The sequence below is a fragment of the Stegostoma tigrinum genome, chromosome 21 (assembly GCF_030684315.1).
Source record: "Stegostoma tigrinum isolate sSteTig4 chromosome 21, sSteTig4.hap1, whole genome shotgun sequence".
Taxonomy (NCBI): domain Eukaryota; kingdom Metazoa; phylum Chordata; class Chondrichthyes; order Orectolobiformes; family Stegostomatidae; genus Stegostoma; species Stegostoma tigrinum.
The window spans coordinates 26031496-26052247 of record NC_081374.1 but is presented as its reverse complement, the minus strand read 5'-3'; the positions used below and the strand labels follow the sequence as shown (position 1 = coordinate 26052247).

General features: G+C 39.8%; 1 protein-coding gene across 2 annotated transcripts in view; it reads right to left on the bottom strand.

Annotated features, from left to right (window-relative positions):
- Positions 1-20752, bottom strand: part of LOC125462633 (chemokine-like protein TAFA-5) — a 386744-nt gene that overhangs the window by 42923 nt on the left and 323069 nt on the right. The window contains exon 4 of one of the 2 annotated variants that reach the window (XM_048552860.2): positions 6683-7966. The exons of the other annotated variant lie outside the window; for it this stretch is intronic. Coding sequence (XP_048408817.2) covers positions 7958-7966 — 9 coding nt within the window. The 3' untranslated portion in view covers positions 6683-7957. Of the gene's footprint in view, positions 1-6682; positions 7967-20752 lie in introns of those variants that run through there. 2 annotated transcript variants of the gene reach the window in all.

The window sequence follows — 20752 nt, the reverse complement described above, 5'->3', positions numbered from 1 at the left end:
CAAAGGAATTTTACCAGGATACTGCCTGGACTGGAATGTCTGCGTTGTATGGAAATGTTGGAGCAATAACGACTGAGAGGAAACCTGAAAGAGGTGTATAAGCTTTTAAGGATAGGAAAGCACTTTTTTCATTATTACAGGAGTCAATAACCAATAGGCATTGATTGAAGGCAAAAGGTAGAAGGCTAATTGAGGAGGTGAGAATTTTTTTTCACTCAGAAAAGGAGTCAGGAAATTTCCCACCTCATTCTGCCTATCGATTGCATGGACAGCTTGTTAAAACGTCCGCTTTGTTGCTCTGGGATGTGGTTTCAGTTATTTCAATAAAGATTTGGATTTCCAGCCCTTACGCATCACAACCTTTGCCCTCCATGGTCTATTCATGCCCACTTGTGTCAAAATGGACCAGTAAGCTTGCAATCCCATAACTGGAGGAAAGATCTCATCTCAATAGGTTAATGTATCAGAGGTTGCAAAAGTAATCACGCCAATAAACTCCTTCATCACTGGATTTAAAATGCACACTGACAACTACAGTCAAAACCAAAGCTTGCTTCCACATATTCCTGGAGATTTCATGATCTGACTTCCTGCCTCCAACTATTCTCATCCTTGACCCACTATCAGTTACCTGACACATCCATCATCATGGTGTGCCAACTCTGTAAAGTGAATGGCTGCTTCTTTGTCTAATTGGGTGATTTTTAACTTGCAGTCAATTGTCTTTTATCCCCTATATCTAATATTTTTATAACGAAAATGCTGAGGTGACTAAAGAATATTATTTTCCACAATTTATTTTCTCCTAGTTTGCTTGCAGCAGTGTCCTGGCAATTTGACTTTAGCTGCTTTAGTTTCCAGAATATCTTAGTGTTTTGTCAACCCTAGTCTAACAGGAGGCAGCATCTTCCTTGTTTCCTGTGCAATACCAAAAGGAGGGGAGCCAGGGAAAATGGTGGGTGGTTTGGTGATAGGTTGTTACTTGTGTCCAGAAACTTTCTGTGCTGGTAATTAAAATTTATTAAAATTCTAAATGACACAACGCATTTCATTTTTACCATATCAAACAAAGTCACATATTTTAAACAAAGGGTTGAAAGGTACCTGCTGACTTTTAAACATTGTTTGGAGGAAGGGAAGTTGAAACGAGGCAAGAATCTGTCAGCTTTGACATTTATGGAGACAATAAGTTATGATTTCCAAATTTTCATTCACCAATTAGTTGGCAGGAGTCAGGAAATTTCACACTTCATTCTGCCTATCGATTGCATGGACAGCTTGTTAAAATGTCCGCTTTGTTGCTCTGGGATGTGGCTTCAGCTATTTCAATAAAGATTTGGATTTACAGCCCTTTCCGTGCTTGCCAACACAATCACCTTTTTCCCTTTCATACTCAATGTCAAATCAGCAAGTATCCATCTTAGTCAGACTACAGAAGCCATGTTAAGACAAAATAAAAACAAATTCGAAATATTGATGATAACCTTCAATATAATTACATAAAACACTCACAAAAGCCCATTCAAAACATTTAGTTCCCTTCAAGAACTTAACATTTTATAAAACAAATTTGTACTCCGAGTCCTACAAAGGAAGATAATCCTTTAATAGCTTTTTTAAGTTGTCAATCTTGTGAATTTATGAACAAAATTGTGAATTTATGAACTCTTGAGGAAAAATAGAACAGAGAAATATTAGTGGTAGCATAATGATAATTCACGGGGGTAATTGCAATAAACAGTTGATTGAATTAGACCAGATTTTTTGCAACACCTACTGACACAGAGAGCCTTTTATAAATTTTTAAAGAACTGAAGGTTTAAATAACTCCATATCTTTTCAGTTTTGCTGACCTAGTCATCACAAATGTAACTGGCATGTTTTTGTTCCCCTTAACAGAATCAATGATGCAAAATTATAAAAAGCTGCAACTTCCGCAAAGACCTACAGAACTAGAAACATCACATCTTCCTGATCAGTCAAACCTGATTGGAAAAATTCCTCCAGGTCCACAAAAATATCAAGAACCTGCTGTCAGAAGTTACATTGTTGTTGACCAGTCATTCTGATCACGTTTACGTGGAAGCCCACTTCTATAGATGAAACGTGGTTCTGGAGGAATTACCAAACTGGGCCTCAGAATTTGAATTTGATGCTCAGCCTGGCTACCCAACCTTGAACCCCACACCTAAATTTTTGTAAGAGATACCATAGTAATAACTGCACAACAAAAGAAACCAATTAGTCAGAAAACTTCTTCTTTTGATTTCCAGATATAGAATTTATATTGTCTGACCCAACCTCAAGAACCAGCTTTGTGTCCTGACCAACATGTATGAACATCATAACACAAAACCATGAAGCAGAAATTCAATTTCATAATTGAGCCTAGGGGAATATTCATTCGTGAAGTTATTATCCTTTGACAAACATAAGATATATTTCAATTATTTTGATCTGGCATCCAAATTTTACTTTAGCAGCTCCGAAGATGGATCAATGAGTTTGAGTGTTATCTCAGCTGCCCTATCTGAAGAAAAGCTTAGCTATTGCAGATTCTGTTTTAGTTCTTTTTGGTAAAGAGTGTATTGCAATACAGTTTTCCTCCATCTTTTTGAAGATTTCAAATTGATAAACTCAGGATAGGAAATGACCCATATGTGATAGCTCAAGAGAAGAGGTAGTTTCATTCTTCTCTACACAATGATGTGATGTTTTGTGTTGGGTTCTTTACAGCAATTGAGAAGGATGCACAGGAAAAGGATGAGGAGTTTGCAGGAAGCACTGTCCACATCAATGGATTTGCAGATGGACTCAGCTGCCTTGAGTTTCGAGATCAGAAGTATTTCTGCAGGACGAGGTTGTCACGTCAAGTGTAGTAGACATCCACAATCTCCTGGAAGGACAGCTATTCACTCACTATTGAGCATATGTTACAGCCAGCTGTAAAAGTGATCAGCACCATCGACCGATTCTGCCTCTGTGTCTTTTCAGGGTATTGCTGATGACTTAGCCAGGATCTCCCAACTGGCTGTGATCAGAGATAATGAGAACTGCAGATGCTGGAGAGTCCAAGATAACAAAGTGTGAAGCTGAATGAACACAGCAGGCCAGGCAGCATCTTTGGAGCACAAAAGCTGATGTTTCGGGCCTAGACCCTTCATCAGAGAGGGGGATGGGGAGAGGGCCCTGAAATAAATAGGGAGAGAGGGGGAGACGGACTAAAGATGGATAGAGGAGAAGATAGGTGGAGAGGAGAGCATAGGTGGGGAGATGGAGACAGAGAGGTCTAGGAAGGTGAGGGATGTGTTGGAGATGGCCCAGGTGGACTTGAGGTTGGGATGGAAGGTGTTGGTGAAGTGGATGAACTGTTCGAGCTCCTCTTGGGAGCAAGAGGCGGCGCCGATACAGCCACCAATGTAACGGAGGAAGAGGTGGGGTTTGGGGCCAGTGTAGGTGTGGAAAAGGGACTGTTTCATGTAACCTACAAAGAGGCTCCATCTCAGGCAACCAGCTAGAAACTGATGTCCATTTCAAGCCCACCAACTCGCATAGCTACCTAGAATACACCTCGTCCCACCCACCTCCTGCAAAAATTCCATCCCTATTCCCAATTCCTTCGCCTCCGCCGCATCTGCTCCCAGGATGAGGCATTCCACTCCTGTACATCCCAGATGTCCACGTTCTTCAAGGACCGCAACTTCTCCCCCTGCAGTAGTCGAGAATGCCCTTGACCGTGTCTCCCACATTTCCCGCATTTCCCGCAACACATCCCTCACACCCCGCCCCAGCAATAACCGCCCAAAGAGGATCCCCCTCGTCCTCACACACCACCCCACCAAGCTCCGGATACAATGCATCACCCTCCGACACTTCCGCCATCTACAATCCAACACCACCACCCAAGACATTTTTCGATCCCCACCCTTGTCTGCCTTCCGAAGAGACCACTCTCTCCGTGACTCCCTTGTTCGCTCCACACTGCCCTCCAACCCCACCACACCCAGCACCTTCCCCTACAACCGCAGGAAGTGCTACACTTGCCCCCACACCTCCTCCCTTACCCCCATCCCAGGCCCCAAGATGACTTTCCATATCAAGCAGATGTTCACCTGCACATCTGCCAATGTGGTATACTGCATCCACTGTACTCGGTGTGGCTTCCTCGACATTGGGGCGACCAAGCGGACCGCTTTGCAGAACACCTACACTCGGTTCACAATAAACAACTGCACCTCCCAGTTGCGAACCATTTTAACTTCCCCTTCCATTCCTTAGATGACATGTCCATTCTGGGCCTCCTGTAGTGCCGCAACGGTGCCACCCGAAGGTTGCAGGAACAGCAGCTTATATTCCGCTTGGGAACCCTGTAGCCAAATGGCATCAATGTGGACTTCACAAGCTTCAAAATGTCCCCTTCCCCCATGGCATCCCAAAACCAGCCTAGCTCATCCCCGCCTCCCTAACCTGTTCTTCCTCTCACCTATCCCTTCCTCCCACCTCAAGCTGCACCTCCATCTCCTACCTACTAACCTTAACCTGCTTCCTTGACCTGTCCGTCCTCCCCGGACTGACCTGTCCCCTCCCTACCTCCCCACCTGTACTCTCCTCTCCACCTATCTTCTCCTCTATCCATCTTCAGTCCGCCTCCCCCTCTCTCCCTATTTATTCCAGAACCCTCTCCCTATCCCCCTCTCTGATGAAGGGTCTAGGCCCAAAACGTTTGCTTTTGTGCTCCTGAGATGCTGCTTGGCCTGCTGTGTTCATCCAGCTTCACACTTAGTTATCTCCCAACTGACTGTACATTTACCCACAAAGTAGGCCACTGATGGTTTGTTTGTCAGTGCTGGCAGTCATGTCAATCTTCCCTCCAGTAGCCTGGATTGGTTGGATTTCCAACACAGAGAACCAAATGCAATATGAACAAGAATCAATGATATCTGTCATGGTTATCAATAATGAAACTAGCTTTACATTCCAGATTTTATTAATTAATTTCACAATTCACATATCATGGTGGGATTTGAGGTCATGCTCTAGAGCATTAGCCTTCCTCGTAATACTCCAGCGACATTTTTACTATGCCACTACCACTCCTCAGATTGGTATTGATCCCCTACAAAGGATGAAGGAAGAGTCCTGAATGGTGGGCTGTAGTGCACTTAGTGAAGATGGCTGTGACACACATGCATTACATATTCAGATTGAATCAGAAAATCATTAAAATGGTAGATGGCTAAATGGGAAAGTGATGAAGAATGCAGAAAGTGATGCTGCTGAAAGTTGACCGGTTATACAGAGTATTATGTTGAAGGACATTTAACGGAACACAGTGACAGGCACAGGAGGAGACTGAGTTGCATCATAGCTAAGGTTGCATCAGCAAATGGACTCACATTTCCCGATCTGGTTAGGATGTTAAATTGATTCTCAAATTATGAATGCAATCTGGGCATGCTGGTGTGTTCATGGTGCTCATTTCCTCAGCTATCTTTAATCAAACCTTGATGAGAGGCATAAACATTTTAGTCTAATTTCTGGGAAAATGTTTGTCATTTGCCCCTTTCCCTCCTGGCTTTGACCAGTCAGAATTCCAGTTAGACATTAGCTGCTCATGGCCATCTTCCACCAAAATTTTATTTTGTGCACTGCCCTTTTAAACGTACTTGGGATATATCATGGAGGTGGATGGCTGCTGCTCAGTTAGGTGACACAAAATTCAGAATTCAAAGCTAATTGGTAAAGTGAATATATTTCAGATAACTTGGTTGATTTGAGGTTTCTTTTGCACAAATGTACGTTGGTGCTCAAAATCTGCCTTTGATTAAAGTCAGGGCTTTTCATTTTACACATACAATTGATTTTGTTTCTATAAGTGATTTAAAACATGGATGCGGCACCATGTGTAATTTTTATCTAGCTTAAGAAGTAAAAGAAGCAATGAGAGCCAATCACTCATTTGATCAAACCTGCTTCTTCCACTGGCCATGTTTAATCTTTCTCGGAATGAACTCTACTCTACTCAATTAATCACCTGCAGGAGAGGAAAGGTTCATTGTAAACATTCCCAAAAGCAATCAAACAAAGATATACAGAATATTCATCAATCTTTACATCTCTATCATTTGACCTTGTTTTACTGTCCTTCACAGATAACATTTACCTCACCTCTACATCTAGCTCCACTTATCTCAGCAATACAGGAATGATTTTGTCTTGTACATAGCTTGATAGAAGACACTAAATTAAAAATGTTTGGTATTAGTATATAAAAACATCCTGCACAATTACTTCAATGATTTGTTCTAGCAACACTGTTATTTGTTTTAATATTGAGTGCTAGTATGTAGCTTGATTCTTTTCTCTATTTTACAAGGAAGTCTTTGTTGGGATTCAGTGATGAGATGTTATATTTTGAATTATTTATGTTAATGAATCTAAAATGAAAATGTGAGGAGGGTGAAAATTTAAAATTTCTATGTTTGGTCAATGATTTCTCAGGAATGTTGACTTTTGAGTTTCTTATACACAAAGTTAGAAGTTATGAATATGATATATTTAGGCATTAAACATTGAGGCATGAAGTATGTTGGTAATCATAGTGTAAGTCATTTTCGTAGAATGTAAAGATCGCATTAAATAATTGCTTATTCTCATGAAATGATGCACTTTTGGGGATGAGGTGGAAAATCTTTCTTATCTCTTTTATACCAACACTCATTTTTCACTTGAATGAGCATAATCAGAGGAAAACATACGGACATTCATTTTTATGGCAAGAGCTCCTTCTTTGGCAGCTTTCATTTGACAAAGCGGCAATAATTCCTCTGCTTGATATTTCTTCAGTAAAGTAACAGCTTTATTTGGCAGCGTGAGATGTACTTTATTCACATCACAGCTTTCCATCATGGCATTGTAGGTCTTACATGATGAGCACGTACACAGTTAAATAGGTTTCCTACAAAGATACAACATACAAAATCTGTTAAAGGTTTACAAATTAAGATTCTTTCTCTAAACACACTGAATGGTAACATGTTTAGAATGCCACTGTCAGAACTGAGAAATGCCATTGTTGAAGTATGCTCAATTTATTGGATTCTGCAATGTGTCGAATAGATCACAGGCCTGAACAAACAGATTAGAGCTTACCTAATGCTCTACAGTAGTATGATAGGACGAGTTAGAGCACAAGACCCGCACGATGTTACAAAAATGCATGAACACATGCCTCAGAACACAAGAGGTCCTCTTATGCCAGTGCAATTCCGCCATCATTGTTTTATGTTCATGTGCTATTTAGTTCTTTAAATCTGTTAAGCCATTCCAATTCCCAGCTTCAACATTGCCATGAAGAATGAAATATTGGCTATACCATTATAATTGTATCTCCATGATTTGAAGGACATGTTCCTTTCCTCCAGAGGTGTGGCAGATTTTTCACTGATAACTCCATGTGATTATAATTATTGAAGGGGTCTTAAACAGTACAATTTCTTTCATCAGCTGCACAGGTCTTTCATTCTTTGGTCATTATGTAGAAGTCTTGGAGGAAAAGGCTGATGAATTCTCATCACGCTGATGTCTTTCTTGTTCATTGAACTAACATTTCACATTTTCGTTGATGTTTGCCTTGAAAGAGATTCAGTTTTCATGAAGGGACCCAAAGTGGAAATAATTGGACTATCTGCAAGACAGCTTTCAACAGATATAGTCACTGGACAGCATTGGTCTATTAAGGGAGAAGTTACCTCAGTTCCTGCAGGGCTTGTGTACTTAACAGCTGGGCAGGTCAGGCTTAGTCTCATGCTGGAGAAAACATTGATCCCACAATGTAGCATGAACGTACAGAGTGACAGACAACAGATGGAGACTCACAGCAGCGAAATCATTTTTTTTAAGATAAGTGGCACACACAGGATAAGCTGCCCAGGCAAAGGTTTCTCCTTTGCGTGTGTCAGGAAACCTGTAAACCAATGAGAAATATCTTGTGAGTAAATAGCAGTTCGTATTTCCCTTGAGAACTTAATTTTAATTTCAGGCCACAGCAAGGGAGAATAAACACATTGCCCTTTACTGCCTAAGTCAAAACAGAAACTAGGATGAGTTATCACTGAGCACTGAATTGGATGCACCCAGCTGCCAAACATAAGGAGAATCTGAATTGAACACAGTACTTCCATTAAATACATTACTCAGGTGTCTTCCAACAGTTGTTTTTATTAAACTTTTACAAAGGTTCAAATTTTGGAATTTTGTTACAAAAAAACTGTAACTCCATTACAATTCCATATCAGTAGTAAATCAGATATATGTGAAATATTCTTCCCACCAAAAAAGATTGTTTTGACATTTAATTTAACCATGGACACATACAGTGAAGAGGTTCACAGCTGCTTGGAGAACTGTCAAAAGCAGAAACAAAAAAGTCTTCAACGCAAATTATTTGAAAATTAAGATATCTGCAGAAATGTTTTGAGATATAATTAGATTTTCCCAATGCATTGATATGCAAGTTATAGCATCTTTAAAATGGCCCATGTTATTTAGGAAATATCAGAAGTTATATGGCGCATTCTTTTAATCCAGAAGGTTATGGCTTTGAATTGATACTGCCCACCTTTTTTATCCACTTATCTCAGTTGATTAACACTTTGATCAACTTATTTATTGATGCGTTACTATATAGGAATGTGTTATTACTCAGGTGGGATGGAGTAAAGGAGTAGGAGTGGAGGAGTGGAAAGGAGATAGTGTTCAACTTCTACCAACTGAATAGTCCATTTCCTAATGCAACATACCTTTCAACCGTACTTTGATTTGATCTATTCTGAAAATTAATACGTTTGCTTCATGATGTACAATTTCAATACATTTTATGAAAAAGACCTTATCACAAGCTTGTTAAAAGAGTAAAGAGGTCCCTTTCCAATCATATTAATGTGGAATAGTGTGCTCTTAAGATTGTGTGTGTGTGTGTGTATTTTGCATGTGCAACAGCTTAAAATAATTCCTTGTTCACTCCTGCAGTATTAATAACTGCATTGTCTACAGACAATGTATGGCTGAGGAAAATGTAATTGAGGAGGACATTGTAGAGTCTAAAGTGGTGGGAGCAGCCCAATAAATTGGTACTGTGGTGTAAGTTCATTTTAAGTTCATTTTATTTCCAACTTACTTCATTTAACTTCACAACTTTGTTATTTCAAATCTGACATTTTTCAAATAGCTTGGAAGATAGATAGGATAGTCAAAAGCAATGGTAAACCACCAAAAAGCAAACACATGAGGTTGAAATCAATTCTTGCTTGATGGCTCTTTAAATGAAGCAATGTTCCTTGCCCACTCAATTTGCAACCTGATTTGCTACCAATGAAAATAATCAGGATTTGCTCCAGCACTAGGAACATGGCTGATATAGATGAAAATTCCAGGAAAACCCAGAAAACTGACTGTCAAAATGAAGCATATGAGAGCAATCAGATTGATCATATTTGTCTTTTCTGTGCATCATAATGAAATTCAAGTTTCAAACTTGAAGGTTATTTAATATATAGGTTTAACACATAAAGTAATGAAATGGAAACATTTTGCATTGAACAGATGTTCAGTTGATTAACCAGTGAATAAGTTGACTGCACAGATCAAGAAAGATTCAGGCCCTTTCTGCTGAGTTAGGTGATCTCAGCTGGATGATTTGAATGAAGACAGAAGTGCAATAACTAGGTTAAGTGCCACTGGCTTCATGATCCATACTTACGATGCACTTTTTGAATTAGGGTAGAAGTGGGCTCAACAGTGACATTCCCTGGGATAGTATAAGGGATTTCAGATATGTTTTAAAGCCCATTTTTTTCATTGATGTTCTTTAAGGAAGGAAATTGTCCTCACATGGGTCTGGCCTAAATGTGATTTCTAGACCCACAACAATGTTGTTAACTGTCAAGTACCCTGTGTAAAATTAAGGATGGGCAATAAATCCTGCACTAACCAGTGATGCCTATGCCCTGTGAATGAATTAAAAGAAAATAGTGACTGTTCAGGTTCACCTTTTCACACATACTTGATTGAGATTCTGAGGTAAACATAATTGAATGAGATGTCAAAGAAGAAAATGTAACTGCCCTTTTATAAGACAAAATTAGGAATGTTGTATATTGCAAGAGTTACAAAAAAAAGTAAGAAGAAATTGGTAGACACTTTTGTTATCTTCCCCAGGGTGAGGATTAGAGAGGAAAAACAATCTGGGTGAATGAACATAAAATAATTGACTAGCTTCATTCCAACTAAGTCGATGTTTTTCATGTTTGACACTGACTACTCCTTTGGTTAATTGGGAACCCAAATGTGGTTAATAGTATTTCTGATTAATAAGTAGAAATGAGTAATAAATGTGTTATTGGGCATGTAATTTTACAACTAATGCTTTTACTGAATGCTTAAGTGTACTTTCACTGTTTGTGCATATGTTGGAAAAATGGTAAATCAAAAAGTAGAGTTTGTGTGGCTTTTATTCATCGCAGGTGAGCTGCTTGCTCCATCACTGGGCACACAGACACAGAGTTTTATAAGCAGAGAGATCAAGAACAGAGAGATCAAAAGATCATTCAATTGCTGTGCATGGGATGTCAGATAATAAGTCTCTGCTGGTGACCATCTCTCGTACTCACACTCACATTCACTCGCACTCACACACAAATCTATTTGTTTATTTGCAGATACATTCTATTTTGTTCAAAAAACACAATTCGTCGTCACATTCAGTCAGTGCAGCATCTTATAAATTCCAGCTTTTGGAATTAAAGCCATTCGGATTCTAGGTTAAAACTCTGAGACAAATTCGGAACAAAGGCTCACACCTAAAATTCAGTGTCTGACTTGAGACGTCACCTTATGTATATTCCTGAGGTCCTGCCTGACTGTCATGACAGCACAGCACTGACATTGGCTTTATAAACACTTTACTCACCAGCTGCAGCTGACCAAAGGTGCCAGAGATTTATTTTCTGACACTCCATGCACACCACTTGTATGATTGTTTGATCTCTCTGCTTATAAACTTTGTGTCTGTACATCCTGCTCTCTCACTGCACCCAGTGAAGGGGTTGCACTCTGCAAGCTTGTGCAATTCCAAATAAACCTGTTGAACTATAACCTTGTGTCATGTGACTTCAGACTGTCTACCCTCAACCAACACCAGCACCTCCACATCTATGCTTCATCACTGTGTATTAAGTATATGTGAAAATATTAAACACATTTATCGAAGGCACATGTAAGGTGTTTTTAACTAAAATCAGTGCAAGCAGCTAAAAAATAGTTACTGTAGCCATAGGTATTTTTGCTGGACTATGCTGTTTTAATTGAGAATCTCACAATCTCTCATGGATCTGTGTCTTACGCACTTCATTTTGCTCTCTGCATTTCATCCAGGCGATACTTCACTCACAGACCAAAATATACACAATAATCTTTGCAGTCAAATGCCACAAAGCATTAATTTAAAAAAAATTGTCCTTGCCTTCCTCCAAATGATTGTCACAGTGCAAAAAAAACATGCACAGAAGAAATGGAGCGCTGGCTCTTGGAATTTTTCTCACAACTATGTGATCTCAGACATTAATCTCTGGCTGAGTGACAGCTGATTCTTTCTGCACAGTGTCTGGGTGAAACCTTGAGGACTGTTGTGGAGAGGGGGTTGAGGGAAAGCTTAAAACTAAATTTCTTGAAATGTATAGGCTGCAGAAATAGACAATGTGCAGATTGTGCAAATAGGGAGGCTGTTCGAATTGTAAATCATGTACAGGCTGAATGTTTTGTGGGTCCTTTGCCTTTCAGCTGCTTCCTCAGCTAATCATAGATACTGTGACAACCTGTCACATACACAAAACAGAAGTGCTGTAGTCAAAGAAAGAGAAACTGGTGAGTAAGATACCTGAGGTATATACATACACATGCACACATACATATATCAAAGAGAGAGAGAGTACTAACATTTGGTTTAATCTCAAATCACTAAGATTTTGCTATCCTTTTACAGATACGATTTTGGGATTTGTACAGCAGCTAGACATAATGAACTGTTTAATGTTGTTCGTGGTCATGGTGCTTCAGAATTTAATGAATCAAGCAACAATTTAGCTGCTGTTGCTGTTTAGCTTCTGCTGAAAGAGCGAAATGCTGCATGCCTGTCGAATTTTTTTTTTGCTCTTTCCACATGAAACAAGCAAGCAAAGACAATCCTGAGAAAGAACGTGACAGAGTAGGACAAGATGACACACGCATTAATGTCTTAGTAACGATCTCATTCCTGATTGTGCTTCAAGACCCTTTCAGTCTCCAGCCAATTTATGAACAAAGCAACACAAGGAATATAAAGAAGAGACTGTCATACAGCCTGCTGAGACTGTTCATCATTCAATATGATCAAGGCGGATTCTGGGCTTCAACTCCACATTTCTGCTGGCTTCCTAGAACCCTTCTGACTGCACAGAGGCCAGTATCCTGTCACTAAGTCACCCTTTATTTACTTATATACAGTACATTGGCTGTAGCCAGCCAGCTCAGGGTCAGTCGCCTGCACTGAGGCGATTCTAAATCCCCTTTTATTACTTTTTATCTTCCTCTCTCTGAATAGGAACACTGGCTGTGGCCAGTCAGCTTGGAGTCAATCTCCTGGGCTGAGGAGATGCTCAATCTCCTGGTCATTTTTATTTGGAGGAAATTCTAATCTCCTTTTTTTTGTTTTTCTTTTATTGGATTTTTGGTATATTATTTATTATCGTTGTGCATGTGCAGGCATAAGACACAGTAAAAAAAAAACAGGTAATCCCTGATAATATTGGACAGCGAGGGCCACCTGATTGGCCCAGGTTAACAATGCCAAACAGGGATCTTGTAGTTCAACAAGGTCCATCTGGCTTCAATCAATACACCTTCATTCCCTGAAAGAACAACAACCTCTCAGACTTAAATGTTTTCCATGATGTTGTAAACACACCCAACTAGTTGGAGAATTCTGTAAACTCACAACCCATTCTCTTCATTTTAGTCCTATATGATCAATCCAATCTCCTGCAATTGTGCCTTGGTCTAGATATCCCAGTCTGGAAAGATTTTACACTGTTGAGGAGGAAGGGTTGATGATAGTTTCTTGCTCATCCCCTCCCCACATTCTGCATGCAATAAAAAATGTAGGTGGTAGATTGCTGAATTTTACAACGGGCTGCCCGACAGCGATAATATGTTGAGGGAAGCATGAACAAGGCAAGAGCAGGCGTTCTGGCCCTCAAGGACAGGAAGTACCACTCTCAAGATATGACAGACAATCTGATTGGGCAGCAGAGTAATCCCAGCAGCGTCAGTAGAACGCAGTAGTGCCAGCTTTTGGGACTTCCAAAGAGATGGTCATGAACATGGAACTGAACAATAAGTGCATCCGTGTGCATGCGTGTTGTTATCCATACAATTTTTCCTGCATCTTTGTTTCTACTCTTACAGTGCCCTTCTAAATCTTCAATATTTCCATGTGATCACTTCTCATTATTCTAGACACCAGCAAATAGAAATCTAATTTCAAATTTTTATTGTTAAACATCCTGAGTATCAAACTGGTGAACCTTTATGAGACTGCCTTTGATGCAAGGATATCCTTCCTTAAAGATGCACATAGTATTCCAGATGTGGCCTTACTAAACCCACACTCAATTGTTGCAAGACTGCTCTATTCTTGTAGTCCAATTCCCTTGCAAAATAAGGGCAATGTACCTGACAGATTTCTAATCACTTGCTATATACAAACGTGATAACTTTTTGTGCTCTTTTGATGAATACATCTAAAGTCTCCCCGAATATCAATGTTTACAGGTTTTATGCAACTTGGAAAAAAATGTTCTGCTCATCATTCTTATGAAGAAAATGGATAACTTCATATTTCCCCATGTTATCCTCCATCTGCCACATTGTTCCCCATCCCTAAACTGCTCAACTGTCTTTTCAGGCTCGCCATGTCATCCTCACAGTCTGCATGCCCACTGCTATGGATCAGAGCAGACCAGACCCCATTAAAATATATTAAAAAGGTAGCCATGGACGTTATGCAAAACACAATCTACTAAAACACTACAGTTAAAATACAACAACAGGAAGAGGTACTTGGATTAACTTAACTGTATTGAAAAACTTAACAGAATAATAGATTATTTTACTACTAAATGGTAACTGTTCCAATATAGCAACATCTCGTAAATGTACCCTTGTCAAAAAGGCAAATTCTGCTAGAAAGAAATATGTGCAACAGATCCTCAGAGAAAGAGAGTAGCTGCTGGGAGAGATTCATTACCTTCTAACCTCGCTGAGACCCCAGGAACAGCTGCTGAAAACTAACTAAAAATCCTGGATGTGTGAGCACTTGACCACACCTACTCAGGTTGCTGTTCTAAATTTAAAAGAAACCTAAGGCCTCACAAATTGTTTTATCTTCTCACAGACTGCTTGACACCTGTTCCCCAATCTCTCTTTAAAAGAAACTGCAACTAATCACACCTCTTAAAGCCACAGCATTGTTATACTAGAGATAATGGGAACTGCAGATGCTGGAGATTCCAAGATAACAAAATGTGAGGCTGGATGAACACAGCAGGCCAAGCAGCACCCCAGGAGCACAAAAGCTGACGTTTCGGGCCTAGGCCCGAAACGTCAGCTTTTGTGCTCCTGGGGTGCTGCTTGGCCTGCATTGTTATACTACATAGTTTTATCCTCAGCAATATAATTGCATTACTCTCCGTCTATTTGTCTCAGGCATTATTGCTGACTGTAAATCACTGATTTGCTCCATGTAGTATCACTGGATATGGCAAGGCTAAAGACTTTGGCCACATCCTGACTCTAGTGCTGAAGACTTGCGCACCTGAAATAGCTTTGTTTCTACCTACTGCATTAGCACCTATTGGAAAATGTGGATAATTGTCCATGTATGACCTATCCACAAAAAGCAGGACTAATTCTGCATAAGTTATTGACAAACAAATGAAAGGTATTGTTGGCAGTGCTACTAAGCAACACTTATTCTGTAATAACTTACTCTCTAACTCTCAATTTGAATTCCACCAGCACCACTTCACTTCAGACCTTTACAACCTTAGACCCAAACATAAACAATTTCAGAGATCAGCACAGAGCGATTTCTCTTGATATCAAGGCAGCATTTCACTGAGCGTAGCATTGTGTACCTGTGAAATCTCAAAGTCTCAATGTGAAAAATTTCTACTGACTGGACCCTTGCTTAGCACAAAGGAAGATGTCTATGGTTGTGGGAAGCCAATCATCTCAGCCCCATGACATAATTACAGGCATTCCTCAGATGGTGTCCTTATCCATCTATCTTGAGCTGCTTCATAAATGACTGTCTCTCCAACATATGGTCAGAACTGCAACAGACATTTATTGATTGCAATGTGTTCAAAACTCTTCAGATAATGAAACAGTCTCTGCCTGCAGTGAAGCAATATCTGCACAGCATTAAGACTTAGGCTGTTAAGTCATAAGCTACATTTGTGATACACAGGTGCCAGCCAAGGGCCATCTCCAATACAGGAGAGTTTAAACACTTCCCATTAAGATTCAACAGCACCACCATCATCAACAACCTACTATGCAGAACGTGCTGAATGAGAATTAAAAGGGATTAAAATCGACAAGCAAGAGATATAGGGTAGCTTGAAGTTGATAAGGAAAGTGAGTCACTGGATACAGGGGAAAGTGGAACAGAAATTGAACAAACATAGGCCATACATTTTCAGTTCTCCTTAACCTTAGGGGTAGTGCCAGAAGACTGGAGAATAGCAAACCTTGCAATGTTGATGAAAGGATCAGCTCAGCGATTATGAGCTTGTCAGTTTCACTTCAGAAGTTTCTAGGAACAATAATTCAGAACAACATTAAAAGCCAAGTACAGGTTAATTCAGGAAATCCAGAATTGTCTTCTTCAGGGGAAATCATGTTGAACTAACTTGCCTGAATATTTCAAAGAAATAGAAGAGGGCAATTATGCTATATGGTGGACTTGAACCTCCAAAAGATACTTGATATGATGCTATAGAATAAAATTGTGAGCAAAGTTAACGTGCATAGAATAAAAGGTACAATAGCAACATGAGTGTATAATTGAATGACAGGAAACTGAGCAGTGATTAATGGACATTTTTAAAATTGGAGAAAGGTTACTAGTGGAGCTCCCTCGCGGTTAATGTTGTGACCCTTGTTTTCCCTTATATAGAAGGAAAATGACCTAAATGTTTGTAAACAGGACACAATTTCAAAATGTACAGATGAGATGTAGCTTGAACGAATTGTAAACTGCGAGGAGGATAGTACTGAACTTTAAAATTTCATGGACAAATTGACAGATGAAGTTTAATTTGAAGAAATATGTGGTGATTTATTTTGGTAGGAGCAATGTGAAGAGACAATACAGAATAAAGAGCATAACTTTAAAAGGTTGCTGGAGCAGAGACTACATATGTGCATTAGTTATTGAAGTTTGCAGGATCGGCTAAGAGTGTGGTTAATAAAGCAGACAATACCCTCGGCTTCCTTACCAGGGGCACAAAGTACCAGAGCAAGAAGGTTATGACGAGCTTGTGTTGATACTAGTTCTGGACACAGCTGGAATGTTGTATTCAATTCTAGACACCACAATTTAGGCATTGAAGTAATTGAAGACGATGCAGCAGTGATATATGAGAATTGTTCCTGGATTGAGGTATTTTACTCATGATTGGAGAAGTTAAGATTATTTTTGTTGCGGAAGTTAAGGCTGAGAGGAGATCTGTTGCAAATACTCAGGATCATGAGGGGTCTGGATACAATAAGTCAGAAGGAACTGTTCTTATTCATGAAAGGATCAAGATAAGAGGTCTTTGATATTGAGTAACTGGTAAGAGAAGCAAAAATAATATGGAAATAAGCCTTTTGCATGCAGTGCATGGTTAGGATCTGGAAAGCACAGTCTGAATGTGGGCTGGAGTTAGGTTCAGTGATGCATTTGAAAGGGAGTTAGAGTGTTTTTTTGAAAAGGAACAATGTGCAGGTTTACAGTGAGAAGACAGAAAAATGGGACTGAGTGAAATGTTTATTTGGAGACCCTTTGCAGACACAGCAGATCAAATGACCTCCTTCAGGGTTATAATAACTGATTCTGGAAACTTGTGGCACACCATTGCTCAGGAACATAACTGAGCCAGTTATATATGTCCAATGATTACAAGAACAAATTAGAGAGCAGATATTTTATGGAGTGAACTTTTTCCTTATACCTGGATGACAAGGGATATTGAGGCTCCGGTCAAGAAAAGGAAGGAGGCATATGTCAGATATTGAGTGCTGGGGTCAAGTTTTCAGGAGTTTTGACAGAGTAGGGCCATGCTTAAGAAGGAAATCAGGTGGACAAAAAGGGGAAATGAAATGGATTTGGCAGATAAGGTTATGGAGAATCCAAAGTGATACTATAAGTACGTTAAGAGCAAAAGAGCAAATAAAGAAAGAACAAAGCCTCTTTCAGATCAACAATGCCACCCATGTATGGAATCACAAAAGGTACTAAATGAATATTTTCTGTCAGTATTTACTGTGGAGAAAGACACGGAAGTTAGGGAACTTGAGGAAATTAAGTAGTGATGTTTTAAAAATAGTCCACATTACAGAAGAGGAGGTGGTGGAGACCTCAAAACACAAAGGTAGATAAATCCCTAGGATCTGACCAAACGTATCCTATGACATTGTGGAAAGCTGGTGAAGAACAGTATGGTATCTTAGTAGAGATATTTGTATCATAAGCAGCCACAGGCTGGGCATGGCTAATGCCATGCCTTTATTTAAGAAAGGTTGCAAAGAAATATCAGGGAACAATAGGCAAGTCGGTATAACATCAGTGGTCGGTGAGTTGATTGAGGGGATTCTTAGAGACAGGATTTACATGCATTTGAAGAGGAAAAGACTGATTAGGGATAGTCATCATGGATTTGTATGTGGGAAATCGTATCTCACAAACTTGATTGATTTTTTTGATGATGTAATCAAGAAGATAGATTAGGGTAAAGTGGTACACGGACTTTTAGTAAGACCTTCAACAAGGTTCCACATGATGGACTGGTTAGAAAAGTTAGGCCACATGGGATCCAGGGATGGCTAGCCAGTTAGATACAAAATTGCCTTAACAGAGGAGACAGAGAGTGGTGGTAGAGGATTGTTGATAAGATAGGCAGCCTGTCACCAGCATTGTGCTGCAAGGTTCAGTGTGGGGTACACTGTTTCTTGTAATTTGTATAAACAATTTGAATGAGAATATACAAAGTATGGCTAGTAAATTTGCAAATGGCACCAAAATTAGTGGTATTGTGGACAGTGAAGAAGGCTAAGAGTACAACAGAATTTGATCAGCTTGGCCAATGGACTGAGAAGTGGCAGATCGAGTTTAATTTAGATAAATATGAGATGTTGTATTTTGGTAAGGCAAACCAGGGCAGGACTTAAAAAATTAATGGTCGGGCCCTGGGGATTGTTGTTGAACAGAGAGATCTAAGGGTTCTGGTACATAGTTCCTTGATTGTAGTGTCAGAGGCAGATAAGGTGGTGAAAATCATTTTGCATGCTTGCCTTCATTGGCCAAAGCATTGAGTGTAGGAATTGGCACATCATGTTGCCCCATACAGAACATTAGTGAGGCTTCTTTTAGAATACTGCGCACAGTTCTGGTCACCCTTCAACAGGAAGGATATTATTTCATCGGAAAGGGTGCAGAAAAGATTTACAAGGATGTTATTGAGACTGGAGGGTTTGAGTCATAAGGAAAGGCTGCATGGGCTGGGTTTTTTTCCCCAGGAACATAGGAGGTTGAGGGGTAACCTAATAGAGTTTTATAAAATTATGAGAGGTATAGTTAAGGTGAATTGCAAAGGTATTTTCCCTAGGGTAGGGGAGTTCAAAACTAGAGGGTATAGGTTTAAAGTGAGAGGAGAAAGATTTCAAAGGGGTCTGAGGGGAATTTTTTCACACAGAGGGTGGTGCATATACAAAGTGAACTGCCAGAGGAAGTGGTAGGCACAGGTACAGGTACAACATTTAAAAAAAGACTTCTGGGCAGGTACATGAATAGGAACATATTATAGGGATATCAGCCAAACGCAGGCAAAATGGGGCTAGTTTAGTTTGGGACAATGTACAAGGTACGAGTCAAATGTATTATGGAATTCTCTCTGCATTCTGATAGAATTACAACTGCATCAATACTCACCAACTTGCAAGAACACTATCCGGGACAAAGCAAACCCTTAAACCATGTTAAGCATTCAGTCCCTTCACCTCAGCCACACAACCGCTGCAGTTTGCACCACCGACAGTATGCATTGCAGTAATTTGTAAACACTTCTTCAACGGCCGTAAATCAAACACATAATCCTGGATCATCCCATCTAACAGCTTGAATGGTACTGCTACATCTCACAGAAAGCATTAGTTCAAGAGGCAAGTTGGTGGCCAATCTCTTAAGGGGAACAGAAGATGGGCAGAAAATGGTACCCTTGCTATGATGTTCATATTCCAGCAATGAGTAAAAAAATGTAAACAAACCAGGAGAGCCAGGGCCCATGGTTTGTCAGTGATAAATATCTTCAGCTTTCAGTACACTCAGGAGTGACAATATCAACAACAGATACATTTCTTTCCAAAGAAAATTTGGATAATTGTGATACCTCTGCTGCTTAATGACATTGTGCATGCCAGGATTTGATTGGACACAATAATAGGATTACGGCAGAGCCGTATTTAACTTGTCAGACTGGAATTATGTTATAGGTATCACTTCTGCTTACGATATTAGAGAAACAAGTGAAATGCCTTTAAAAAATATTGGTGAAATGAAATATACAAAATCACAGGAATCATGCAGAATTTGCTACTGAGATATTGAGGATTTTCTTGGGTTAACACCTAGAGACATTTTATTAAGTAATTGAAGAACATTTCAGGAGACTAGCCAGCCAGGATGGAACACAAACAAGAAAAGAATTTTGGGGATTTTTTTCCTGAATTGAAGGTAATGGAAGATTATATTTATTCATCTATACTCCAACCATCCCAATTTCCTGTAGGGTGTTGTGAAACAACCATATGTAGCTAGGTGCAGATATAGGATAAACACCCTTCCCTTTAAAGCATATTATACTCATGCTGTATGAACCATTAGGGCCAGATTTTGACTGATGTCATTTTCATGAACTTTTATAGAAGGTTTCACACAGTGGGGCCCAGTGAGCCTTCTCGAACGATCATCATAAATTTGCCTCATTAACTACATAGCATGCTCCTCTGGCGTACTTCTCATTGCACTAGTTTGGTTCTACCACTCACTATAGCTGTAACGATTAATTACTGCTGGGACATCGCTGGATTTCTGACACAGGCACCACCTTTAAATCGTCACTGTGCACCTGGTCAAGCACCAAAAATCTGGAGCTGCCCTGCACGGTTTGTGACATTTAACTCGAATTGGGCAGTTAAAGGGAAATCGGTGCTGTTCTTCACAGACAACATCCTGGAGGTCCTCGCGATGGTGTGTTGTAATGGAGAGCTTCTTCCCACAGGACCAGTAACTCCTAACAGCTGTGTCAACCACTTTTACTTTACCCAATCCCCTCTTTTGGCTCATTCTAAGAGAAAAGGAGTCACAATAGGGCAGAAAGAGCCAAGACGATTG